Below are 13,814 nucleotides of genomic sequence, written 5' to 3'. Positions count from 1 at the left end.
TGTACAAAAATAGTACGCAAGTATAAACACCACGCAGACATCATACCGCTCAGGAAGGAGACGCGTTCTGTCTCCTAGAGATGAACGACCTTTGGTGCGAAAAGTGCGAATCAATCCCAGAACAACGGCAAAGGACCTTGTGAATATGCTGGAGGAAACAGGTACAAAAGTATCTTTATCCACAGTAAAACGAGTCCTACATCGACGTAACCTGAAAGGCTGCTCAGCAAGGAAGAAGCCACTGCTCCAAAACTGCCATAAAAAAGCCAGACTACGGGTTGCAACTGCACATGGGGACAAAGATCGTACTTTTTGGAAAAATTTAATCTGGTCTGAAGAAACAAAAATAGAACTGTTTGGCCATAATGACCATCGTTATATCTGGAGGAAAAAGGGGTACGCTTGCAAGCTGAAGAACACCATCCCAACCGTGAAGCATAGGGGTGGCAGCATCATGTTGTGGGGGTGCTTTGCTGCAGGAGGGACTGGTGCACTTCACAAAATAGTCAGCATCATGAGGAAGAACAATTATGTGGATATATTGAAGCAACATCTGAAGACATCAGTCAGGGAGTTAAAGTTTGGCACCAAATGGGTCTTCCAAATGGACAATGAACGCAAGCATACTTTCAATGTCGTGCCAAAATGGCTTAAGGACAACAAAGTCAAGGTATTGGAGTGGCCATCACAAAGCCCTGACCTCAATCCTATAGAAAATTTGTGGGCAGAACTGAAAAAGCATGTGTGAGTAAGGAGGCCTAAAAACCTGACTCAGTTACACCAGCTCTGTCAGGAGGAATGGGCCAAAATTCACCCAATTTATTGTGGGAAGCTTGTGGAAGGCTACCCGAAACATTTGACCAAAGTTAAACAATTGAAAGGCAATGCTACCAAATACTAATTGAGTGTATGTGAACTTCTGACCCACTGGGAATGTGATGAAAGAAATAAAAGCTGAAATAAATCATTCTCTCTACTATTATTCTGACATTTCACATTCTTAAAATAAAGTGGTGATCTTAACTGACCTAAGACAGGGAATTTTTACTAGGATTAAATGTCAGGAATTGTGGAAAACTGAGTTTAAATGTATTTGGCTAAGGTGTATGTAAACTTCCGACTTCAACTGTACATAGACATGGGATCACTGGTCAGTTTAATTATGAAACACTAGTCACTTTAATAATGTTTACATACTGCTTTACTAATTTCATATTTATATTCTGTATTCTATTCTACTGTATTTTAGTCAATGCCACTCTGACATTGCTCATCTTAATATTTACATATTTCTTAATTCCATTATTTTACGTTTAGATTTGTGTGTATTGTTGTGAATTGTTAGATACTACTGCACTGTTGGAGCTAGGAACACAAGCATTTTGCTACACCCGCAATAAGATCTGCTAAATATATGTATGTGACCAATAAAATTTGATTTGATATTGGTTTTAAATATGCATAATTAACATCGGAGTCAATGGCGACCATGAGAGGTAGATGTTCAAAATACTGCTTTCTAACCATTTAAGATAGAAACACCAAACTAACTTCAGGATGATATAAACACTTTAAAGATTCATAACTATTAACTTAAAGTGATATTTAGGTTTGCATACATTTGCATAAATTAACTTGGGTTCCAATTACTTTCTAGACACTTTGAGCTACAAACACGGAACCAACTTCAAATCCACTCTAGTGTAGCCTCCAGAGCTTTATTTAACCAGATAGGCCAGTTGAGAACAAGTTCTCATTTACAACTGCGACCTGGCCAAGATAAAGCAAAAGCAGTGCCACATAAACAACAACACAGAGTTACACATGGGATAAACAAACGTACCGTCTGTCACGTTCCTGACCTATTGTTCCTTTTTCTTTTATTTATTTAGTTGGTCAGGGCGTGAGTTGGGGTGGGTTGTCTATGTGTGTTTTTCTATGTTGGGGTTTTTGTGTTCGGCCTGGTATGATTCTCAATCAGAGGCAGCTGTAGATCGTTTGTCCCTGATTGAGAATCATACTAAGGCAGCCGGGGTTTCACGTGTGTTTTGTGGGTGGTTGTATCGCGTGTCTGTGTATGTCGCACCACACGGGACTGTTTGCGGTTTGTCACGTTTGTTGTTTTTGTATGTTAAGTGTTCAGTCTGTATTCATTAAATAACCATGGACACTAACCACTCTGCATATTGGTCTGATCCTTCTCGCCTCTCCTCCTCGTCCGAGGAGGAGGATTACGACGATCGTTACACCGTCAAAAACACAATAGAAAAATCTGGATACAGTGTGTGCAAATGAAGTAAGGAGATAAGGCAATAAATAGGCCATAGTGGCAAAGTAATTACAATTTAGAAATGAACACTGGAGTGATAGACGTGCAGATGAGGATGTGCAAGTAGAACTACTGGTGTGCAAAAGAGCATAAAATCAAAAACAAATATGGAATGAGGTAGGTAGTTGGTTGGATGGATGGGCTATTTACAGATGGGCTGTGTACAGCTGCAGCGATCGGTAAGCTGCTCTGACAGCTGATGCTTAAAGTTAGTGAGGGAGATATAAGTCTCCAACTTCAGTGATTTTTGCAATTCGTTCCAGTCATTGGCAGATAACTGGAAGGAAAGGCGGCCAAAGGAGGTGTTGGCTTTGGAGATGACCAGTAAAATATACCTGCTGGAGCGCGTGCTACGGGTGGGTGTTGCTATGGTGACCAGTGAGCTGAGATAAGGCGGAGCTTTACCTAGCAAAGACTTATAGATGACCTGGAGCCAGTGGGTTTGGCGATGAATATGAAGCAAGGACCAGCCAAAGAGAGCATACAGGTCGCAGTGGTGGGTAGTATATGGGGCTTTGGTGACAAAACGGATGGCACTGTGATAGATTGCATCCAATTTGCTGAGTAGAGTGTTGGAGGATATTTTGTAAATGACATCGCCGAAGTCAAGGATCGGTAGGATAGTCAGTTTTATGAGGGTATGTTTGGCAGCATGAGTGAAGGAGGCTTTGTTGTGAAATAGGAAGCCATTTCTAGATTTAATTTTGGATTGGAGATGCTTAATGTGAGTCTGTAAGGAGAGTTTACAGTCTAACCAGACACCTAGGTATTTATAGTTGTCCACATATTCTAAGTCAGAACCGTCCAGAGTAGCGATGCTAGTCATGCGGGCGGGTGCGGGCAGAGATCGGTTGAAGAGCATGCATTTCGTTTTACTACCATTTAAGAGCAGTTGGAGGCCACGGAAGGAGTGTTGTATGGCATTGAAGCTCGTTTGGAGGTTTGTTAACACAGTTTCCAAAGAAGGGCCAGATGTATACAGAATGGTGTTGTCTGCGTAGAGGTGGATCAAAGAATCACCTGCAGCAAGAGCGACATCATTGATATATTCAGAGAAAAGAGTCGGCCCGAGAATTGAACCCTGTGGCACCCCCATAGAGACTGCTAGTAGTCCGGACAACAGGCCCTCCGATTTGACACATTGAACTCTATCTGAGAAGTAGTTAGTGAACCAGGCGAGGCAGTCATTAGAGAAACCAAGTCTGTTGAGTCTGCCGTTAAGAATACAGTGATTGACAGAGTCGAAAGCCTCGGCCAGGTCGATGAAGACGGCTACACAGTACTGTCTTTATCGATGGAGGTTATGATATCGTTTAGGACCTTGAGCGTGGCTGAGGTGCACCCGTGACCAGCTCGGAATCCGGATTGCATAGCGAGAAGGTACAGTGGGATTCGAAATGGTCGGTGATCTGTTTGTTGACTTGGCTTTCAAAGACTTTAGAAAGGCAGGGCAGGATGGATATAGGTCTGTAACAGTTTGGGTCTAGAGTGTCTCCCCCTTTGAAGAGGGGGATGACCACGTCCGCTTTCCAATCTTTAGTAATCTCAAACGATACGAAAGAGAGGTTGAGCAGACTAGTAATAGGGGTTGCAACAATGGCGGAGGATACTTTTAGGAAGAGAGGGTCCAGATTGTCTAGCCCAGCTGATTTGTAGGGATCCAGATTTTGCAGCTCTATCAGAACATCAGCTGTCTGGATTTGGGTGAAGGAGAAGTGTGTGTGTGGGGGGGGGGGGGGGGGGGGGGGGCTTGGGCAAGTTGCTGCTGGGGGTGCAGAGCTGTTGGCCGGGGTTGGGGTAGCCAGGTGGAAAGCATGGCCAGCCTTAGAGGAATGCTTATTGAAATTCTCGATTATTGTGGATTTATCGGTGGTGACAGTGTTTCCTAGCCTCAGTGCAGTGGGCAGCTGGGAGGAGGTGCTCTTATTCTCCATGGACTTTACAGTGTCTCAAAACTTTTTGGAGTTAGAGCTACAGGATGCAAATTTCTGTTTGAAAAAGCTAGCCTTTGCTTTCCTAACTGCCTGTGTATATTGGTTCCTGACTTCCCTGAAAAGTTGCATAACGCGGGGACTATTCGATGCTAGTGCCGTACGGCGCAGTGGTCTAAGGCACGGCATCGCAGTGCTAGCTGTGCCACTACAGATTCTGGTTCGAGTCCAGGCTCTGTCGCAGCCGGCCGCGACCGGGAGACCTATGGGGCGGCGCACAATTGGCCCAGCGTCGTCCGGGTTAGGGGAGGGTTTGGCCGGCAGGGATGTTCTTGTTCCATCGTCCACTAGCGACTCCTGTGGCGGGCCTGGCGCAATGCACGCTGACACGGTCGCCAGGTGTACTATGTTTCCTCCGACATGGCTTCCGGGTTAAGCAGCATTGTGTCAAGAAGCAGCGCGGCTTGGCTGGGTTGTGTTTTGGGGGATGCATGGCTCTCAACCTTCGCCTCTCCGTACGGGAGTTGCAGCAATGGGACAAGACTGTAAACTACCAATTAGATACCACAGAATTGGGGAGAAAAAGGGGTAAACATTTTTTATACAAAATAATAATAAAATATTTAAAAAAAAAATATATATATAAAAACCACTCTAGTGTAAATTACGTAGCTCCGTTCAGATTATTTGTTTGATCATAAATTAGCATATAATAACCCACCAACAATAACAGTATCTCTTGAACCGTTCAATCTAGACACAAAATCAAATTTCACATGTCCTTGCTATCCTAGCCATCCTTCTATCAATCAATCTGTCCATGTAAGTACTTTTTCCACTATAACCATTCACTACCATTACTACTGAAGTCACTACCAATACCATAACTTATTTCACAATCATAAATACTTTAAGACAAGCTAGCAAGCACTTTTCTAGTTTACTACATATTTCAAACATACTTTTAACAAAGTGAGTCTTCTGCGTGTCTCACCTCAAGTGAGTCGTCCTGCAGTAACACAACCAGCTCCTTGTGAATGAAGTGGACATTGGGGCCCAACAGCTTGACAATCTGAGCGATCAAGAGGGGGAGAAGAGAAATTGTGACGTTATGTGTTGGCATACACAACCAGATTTTGAGGTCAAATCCATTTCTATTTCAAGGAATTAGACTAATCGATTCAGACTACTTCGAATTGGAATTCAGGCTGTCAAACTCCATCGGGTTGTGTCAGTGTGATCTATCACATTTTGAATTGTTCTGAAATGTAGCACACAGAAATTGCTTTTGGATGAGGATCTGGGACACACACAACATTTGTAGCTAATATAACTCAAGAAACATGTTGTCAAATTGGGTATGTTTCTTCAGCCGCAAGGCATTGGTGGGTCTTTTTGTCCTTGCCATGGATTGGCTAAGACACAAAGGCTTTTTTAAAAAACATTTTCACTGCATTGACCATATTATAGTCAAATCATGGTTTACAAGCAGGTGAGCTGGTCCTACTCTTTTTTGCCATTTTCAGGTATTTTGTGTTGGAAAACTGAGAATGTTGAGCGTAACACGTCAACCCTGTTACCCATAGATATATAGGGTAGATAACAAATTATTATAATTTTTTAAGCTTACAGTGGTTATTATAAGTATTCATCCCCTTGGATTTATTCACATTTTATGGTGTTACAAAGTGGTATTAAAATTGATTAAAACGTTTTTTTTATAAGTATTCACCACGCTGAGTCAATACATGTTAGAAACACCTTTTGCAGCGATTACAGCTGTGAGTCTTATTAAGTAAGAGCTTTGCACACATGGATTGTGAAACATTTACCTATTAGTCTTTTGAGAATTCTCCAAGCTTTGTCAAGTTGTTGGGGATCATCGATAGACAGCAATTTTCAAGTCATGCCATAGATTTTCAATCAGATTTAAGTCAAAACTGTAACTTAGCCACTCTGTCTCTGTCTTCTTGGTAAGCAACTCCAGCGTAGATTTGGCCTTGTTTTGTAGGTTATTGTCCTGCTGAAAGGTGAATTCCTCTCCCAGTGTCTGGTATAAAGCAGACTGAAGCTGGTTTTCGTCTTTGATTTTGCCTGTGCTTAGCTCCATCCTGTTTCTTTATATCCAATGTCAAGCATATCCATACCATGATGCAGCCACCACCATGCTTGAGAATAAGGAGGCAGTTAACTCAGTGATATGTTATGTTGGATTTGCCCCAAACATAGAGTACCAGTCAAAGGTTTGGACACACCTAAATTGTAGAAAACTTTTAACAAGGAACACCTGTTAATTGAAATGCATTCCAGGTGACTACATGATGAAGCTGGTTGAGAGAATGCCAAGAGTACGCAAAGCTGTCATCAAGGGAAAGGGTGGAAGAAGAATCTTACATATAAAATGTATTTTGATTTGTTTAACACTTTTTTGGTTACTACATGATTCTATATGCGTTATGTCATAGTTTTGATGTCTTCACTATTATTCTACAATGTAGAAAATAGTAAAAATAAAGAAAAACCCTGGAATGAGTAGGTGTGTCCAAACTTTTGACTGGTACTGTAAGGCTTTAACTTCATGCCAAAATGTGTATTGCTTTGATGTTGTCACACCCTGATCTGTTTCACCTGTCTTGTGATTGTCTCCAACCCCCACCAGGTGTCTCCCATTACCTCATGTGTATTTATACCTGCCTTTTCTGTTTGTCTGTTGCCAGTTTGTCCTGTTGCCAGTCCTACCAGCGTGTTCCCTTGTTTCCTGTGCTCTAGTTTTTTCTTTTTCTAGTCTTCCCAGTTCTGACCTTTCTGCCTGTCCTGATCCTGCCTGCCGTCCTGGACCTGCCTGACTCTGATTTGGATAACAACTCTTTGCCTGTCTTGACCTACCGATTGCCTGCCCCTTGTACTGAAATACACTCAGACTCGACTCGTACTATCCGCCTCCTGTGTCTGCATCTGGGTCTTAGCCTGAGTTGTGATAATACGAACTGGCCGTTAGACTGGGGATGAAAACCAGAGGACAGGCTGGGCGACGACTCAATGAGGATGAATAACGCCTTCCAGAACCGGGATGAGAACTGAGGACAGCGATCGGAAACCATTACGACCGGAAGTCAATGGATCCGGAAGACGTGCTGCACCATGAACTGGACCGTCTCCTTAGCTGAGGGCAACTTAGGAAGGGGGATAAAATGGGCGGCTTTGGAAAACCTATCCACCACCGTAAGGATGGTGGTGTTGCCCTCTGACGGAGGGAGACCCGTGACGAAGTCCAAGGATATATGGGACCAGGTTCCTGTGAGGAACAGGGAGTGGTTGAAGGAGGACAGCCGGAGCTTGCTGCGGAGTCTTGTTCTGCGCACACACAGTGCAGGCGGTAACGAACGCGGAGACGACAGAAACCATGGTGGGCCACCAAAAACGTTGTCGGAGCTAGCAATCAGGACCTGAAGACAACTCTTCGTTGCCTCATCTCCACCAATCCCACCACCTGGAGCCAGCAACTTATGTGAATGGAATATGCCCGCAACACCCTTTCCTGTTCTGCTACTGGTCTCTCGCCTTTAGAGTGCTCCCTGGGATATCAGCCCCTGGTTGTCCCGGAGGAAGACGTCAGCATACCTTCTGCCTAGATGTTCGTCCGTCGCTGTCACCATACCTGAAAGAGAGCCCAGGCCGCCCTTCTCAAGACCACCTCCAGGTATCGATGACAGGCGGACCGCCACCAGACCCTGCTCCCCGCTACGGTCTTGGGCAGAAGGTATGGCTTTCCACTCGGGATCTGCCCCTCTGGGTGGAGTCCCACAAACTTTCCCCCCGTTCTATCGGCCCTTTCCCCATCTCTAAGGTCCTTAGCCCCTCTACTGTTGACCTTCTGTTGCCCTGCACCCTCCGTATACATCCCACCTTCCATGTATCTAGAATTAAACCCCTGTCTCACAGCTTTTTGTCTCCTGTTTCCAAACCCCTGTCTCACAGCCCTTTGACTCCTGTTTGTCTGTTGCCAGTTTGTCTTGTCCCGTCAAGTCCTACCAGTGTGCTCCCGTGTTTCCTGTGCTCTATATTTAGCTTTTTCTAGTCTTCCCGGTTCTGACCTTTCTGCCTGTCCTGACCCTGCCTGGCGTCCTATACCTGCCTGACTCTGATTTGGATAATGACTCTTTGCCTGCCTTGACTTCCGATTGCCTGCCCGTTTTACTGAAATAAATTGTGAGACTCGTACTATTCGCCTCCTGTCTGCATCTGGGTCTGAGCAGTGTTGTGTTTTTTTGTTTGTTGCAGTATTACTTTAGTGCTTCGTTGCATGTTTTGGAATATTTTATCTCGTATATTTGTATTCTTTTCACTGTCATTTAGGTAATTCCGGTGCATTCAGACCATTGAGATTTTACACATTTTGTTACATTACAGCCTTATTTCTGAAATTGATTTAAATCTACACAATACCCAATAATGACAAAGCAAAAACAGGTTTGCTAATTTAATTAAACTGAAATACTACATTTACCTAAGTATTCAGACCCTTTACTCAGTAATTTGTTGCGATTTACAGCTGCGATTCTTCTTGGGTATAACGCTACAAGCTTGGCACACCTGTATATTAGGAGTGTCTCCTATTCTTCTCTGCAGATACTCTCAAGCTCTGTCAAGTTGGATGGGAGCGTCACTTCACAGCTATTTTCAGGTCTCTTCAGAGATGTTCGATCGGGCTCAAGTCCGGGCTCTGGCTGGGCCACTCAAGGACATTCAGAAACCTGTCCCGAAGCCACTCCTGCATTGTCTTGGCTGTGTGCTTAGGGTCGTTGTCCTGTTGGAAAGGGGAACCTTCGTCACAGTCTGAGGTCCTGAGCACTCTGGAGCATGTTTTCATCAAGGCTCCCTCTGTACTTTAAACCGTTCATCTTTCCCTCGATCCTGACTAGTCTCCCAGTCTCTACCTCTAAAAAACATCCCCACAGCATGATGCTGCCACCACTGCTTCACCGTAGAGATAGTGCCAGGTTTCCTCCAGACGTGACGCTTGGCATTCAGTCAAAGTGTTCAATCTGGGTTTCATCAGACCAGAGAATATGGTTTCTTAAGGTCAGAGTCCTTTAGGTGCCTTTTGGCAAACTCCAAGTGCGCCAAAAGCCAGATTGAACACTTTGACTGTAGCCAGATTGGTGGAGTGTTCCAGAGACGGTTGTCTTTCTTGAAGGTTCTCCCATCTCCACAGAAGAACTCTAGAGCTCTGTCGGGTTCTTGGTCACCTCCCTGACCAAGGCCCTTCTCCCCACGATTGCTCAGTTTGGCCCGGCGGCCAGCTGTGTTCTTGGGGACCTTCAATGGTGCAGACATTTTTTGGTACCCTTCCCCAGATCTGTGCCTCGACACAATCCTGTCTTGGAGCTCAACGGACAATTCCTTCAACCTCATGGCTTGGTTTTTGCTCTGACATGCACTGTCAACTGTGGGACCCTGAGCAGTTTCCTTCCTGTCCTGCAGCTCAGTTCAGAAGGTCAACTGTATCTTTGTGTCTTAACTTAACCATGCTTAAAGAGATATTCAATGTCTGATTTGTTATTGTTACCTATCTACTAATCACTGCCTTTCTTAATTAGGGTTTCGATAAGCTACCTGGTCTTTGTAGTTGAAACGGTGCTTGAAATTCAATACTTGACTGAGGGACCTTACTGATGTAAGTATGGGGGGGGCAGAGGAAGGGTTAGTCATTCAGAAATGTCAATCCCTATTATTTCACACAGTGAGTCCATGTAACTTACTGTGTGATTTGTTAAGCCTAAAGAAAAGGGTTGGATACTTAAGTGACATATATATTTTTGTTATTAAATTGTTAATAATTAGATTATTTTTTAAATTGTATTTTACTTTGACATTATGAAGTATTTTGTGTAGATCAATGACAAAAAAAAATCACAATTAAATCTATTTCAATCCCACTTTGTAACGCAACAAATTCTGAAAAAATCCCGGGGGGGGGGGGGGGGGGGTACTTTGTACATTCAATAGCCCCTCTCTGTTGCACACAACACACTTCCATTCCCCCTGTCACAAGGGGAGTTATGGCTGATTTAAGATTAAATGGTCAACCCTGTCACTTAAATAGTTATTTTTTTGACAAAATTAATTAATGACACAAATCACATTGGCAATCTATCAGAGTTATGGACATCCTTTATGTGTTTTATTGACAGAACAGAATAAGCCAGTGTCCAAACAGCAGCCACCTTACCTCGTGGAAGCCCTCGGCCATTGTGCGTCGCACCGTGATCTCGGGGTCATGACACAGACTGGAGAAGGTGGGGTAAAGCTCCGTCAGGAAGTGGTTGGGGTCAGCGAATAACACCATGGCCTGAAGAAGAAGTGACGTCACAGGGAGTGATAACTTGTTTAAAATGAATCCCTATGCACTTGTGGAAATCTGAGATACATATGTTTTGCCATAATCAAAATGGAATCTTCTACCCCAGCATAGGCTAGTATAATCCACATAATGCAAGAATCCTTTAATTTACTAAGATTCAGTAGAAACTTTGTAGAACATACACAATAATGCCATTGTGCTGGAGTTTCTAATTTGAATATAAAGTTCTTATCTACAAGTACTAAGAGCAGTAAGTCTTGTAGTGTGTGAACAACACTCTTTTGAATTAAAACAATTCCATACTAAAATGGTGACCAGACACTAAAATGCAATTAACTTTGACAGTTTCCCTGATGCTTGCCTTCTCTTTTGAGACAGTTGGCGAGGTTTAACTCTGCAGACAGCTGGGTCGAGTTCATCGGCCACCAAACGGAAGGAAACAGGAAGGTACTTACACATTTTTACCGCCTTTTTCTCCCCAGTTTCGTGATTACGATCTTGTCTCATCGCTGCAACTCCCCAACAGACTCGGGAGATGCGAAGGTCGAGTTATGCGTCCTCCAAAACATAACCCGCCAAACCGCGCTTCTTAACATCCACTCGCTAAACCCGGAAGCAAGCTGCACCAATGTGTCGGAGGAAACACCGTTCCACTGACGACCGAACTCAGCCTGCAAGGGCCCGGCCCACCACAATGAGTCGCTAGAGCGCGATGAGCCAAGTAAACCCCTCCCCCCACCCCACCCCGGTCATGACCAGTAATGACACAGCCTGGGATCGAAACCCAGACTGTAGTGCCTTAGACCGCTGCGCCACTCGGGAGGTCTTCGTTTTCATATTCTGTTGCAAAACGTTTTGCTACGGTGTGCCCGAATATCCACGGCCTTGAACTGCCACCACAGTTAGTCCCAAATGATACATTATTGAGGGCTTGAGCGAAGCGGGCACACCTAGGCTGCATACCAATTGGCACCCTATTCCCAACAGTGCACTACTTTTGACCAGAGCTATAGGCCCTGGTCAAAAGTAGTGCACTATGTAGGGAATAGGGTGCTATTTGTGACGCAGAGACACCTAGCTGGACCAGGGGAGGAGAACCTCCCTGCCTGTGGGAACAAAAGAGCTGTGGACAAGGCCTCTCATCAGGCCTATTGTTACAGACGGCTCCTCTACCCTCCTGACCCCATTACATGGGCTGTGTTGTGTGTATGATGATATGCGTGTGTGTGTAACTCTCTAAAGCCCCATGACCATGGGACAACAATTTTAACTTCCCCGTGCTGACAGAGTATGACAGAGACACTGTCATTCAGCAGGTCAGGGGGTGGATCCATGTGCTAAAAATACACCCGTGCCTGACTCATGACAACACGTGCAGGTATAGTGCATTCAGAAAGTATTCAGACCCCTTGACTTTTTACACATTTTGTTACGTTGCAGCCTTATTCTAAAATGGGTTAAATACACATTTAAATCCTCATTAATCTACACAGCCCATAATGACAAAGCGAAAACATGTTTTTAGAAATGATTGCTATGAGACTCAATTGAGCTCAGCTGCATCATGTTTCCATTGAACATCTTTCAGATGTTTCTACAACTTGATTGGAGTCCACCTGTGGTAAATTCAATTGATTGGACATGATTTGGAAAGGCATACACTTTTTCTTTATAAGGTCGCATAGTTGGCAGTGCATGTCAGAGCAAAAACCAAACCATGAGGTCGAAGAAATTGTCTGTAGAGGTCCGAGACAGGATTGTGTCGACACAGCTCTGGGGAAGGGTACCAAAATATTTCTGAACCATTGAAGGTCCCCAAGAACAAAGTGGTCTCCATCATTTTTACAATGGAAGAAGTTTGGAACCACCAAGACTCTTCCTAGAGCTGCCCGCCCAGCCAAACTGAGCAATCGGGAGAAGGGCCTTGGTCAGGGAGGTGACCAAGAACCCGATGGTCACTCTGACAGAGCTACAGAGTTCCCCTGTGGAGGTGGGAGAAACTTCCAGAAAGACAACAATCTCTGCAGCATTCCACCAATCAGGCCTTTATGGTAGAGTGGCCAAACGGAAGGCTCTCCTTAGTAAAAGGCACATGTCTCCCAGTCCCTGCAGCTTGAAGTTTGCCAAAAGGCACCTAAAGACTCTCAGACCATAACCAACAAGATTGCCAAGCATCACGTCTGGAGGAAACCTGGCACCATCTCTACAGTGAAGCATGGTGGTGGCAGCATCATGCTGTGGGGATGTTTTTCAGAGGCAGGGACTGGGAGACTAGTCAGGATCAAGGGAAAAATGACCGGAGCAAAGTACAGAGAGATCCTTGATGAAAACCTGCTCCAGAGTGCTCAGCACCTCAGACTGGGGTGAAGGTTCACCTTCCAACAGGCCAACGATCCTAAGCACACAGCCAAGACAATGCAGGAGTGGCTTTGGGAAAAGTTTCTGAATGTCCTTCAGTGGCTCATCCAAAGTCCAGACTTGAACATGATTGAACATCTCTGTAGAGACCTGAAAAAAAGCTCCGCAGCGACCCTTCCCATCCAACCTTACAGAGTTTGAGAGAATATGCAGAGAAGAATGGGAGAAACTCTCCAAATACAGGTGTGCCAAGCTTGTAGCGTCATACCCAAGAAGACTCAAGGCTGTAATCGCTGCCAAAGGTGCTTCAACAAAGTACTGATGTTTGTTTCCAACATTAGGGCTGTTTTCCTAAAGAAGTTAATTCTGCTTCATGTTTTGTTTCCTTGCCACAACACAAACGAGTATTGCGATACTGGTTTCGATCCTACTATACACTCTCTACAACGTCCACAACACATGCACTCCACGTGCACGTGCGTGCACACACACACACGCTATTGCCAAGACTATTTCAGTTCATACACTATTGTAGGTGATTTAAATAATAACTGACTATAAGGCACACTATTCCCCTCTATAGACTCAAAAAGTTCAAGCTTTATTAAGCTTTTCAAACTTGTAAGGTGTTTGCAACATGTAGCCGTAACACTTAAGACATTTTTATAAAACACTAAGCCACCCATATGGCAACAATCACCAAGAGTTGACCAGGAGCATTTTCAAACAGAGGCAGAAAGACAGATGGTACAGTTACAGACTTGATTCCTTCAAACACGCTGCTAGACTTCAGAGACTGTTCAAGAGTGGGAGGGAGGGTTGGTAGGAAACT

General features: G+C 44.3%; 1 protein-coding gene across 1 annotated transcript in view; it reads right to left on the bottom strand.

Moving 5' to 3' along the window:
* The window catches only part of ppp4r4 (protein phosphatase 4, regulatory subunit 4), a 66,177-nt gene that overhangs the window by 25,816 nt on the left and 26,547 nt on the right, over positions 1-13,814 (bottom strand). The window contains exons 8-9 of the mRNA XM_038968113.1: positions 10,493-10,612; positions 5,255-5,332 (exon numbers count right to left, since the gene is read on the bottom strand). Coding sequence (XP_038824041.1) covers positions 5,255-5,332; positions 10,493-10,612 — 198 coding nt within the window. The remainder of the gene's footprint in view (positions 1-5,254; positions 5,333-10,492; positions 10,613-13,814) is intronic.

Source organism: Salvelinus namaycush, chromosome 29 (genome assembly GCF_016432855.1).
Source record: "Salvelinus namaycush isolate Seneca chromosome 29, SaNama_1.0, whole genome shotgun sequence".
Classification (NCBI taxonomy): Eukaryota; Metazoa; Chordata; class Actinopteri; order Salmoniformes; family Salmonidae; genus Salvelinus; species Salvelinus namaycush.
This window is presented reverse-complemented; position numbering and strand designations above follow the sequence as displayed.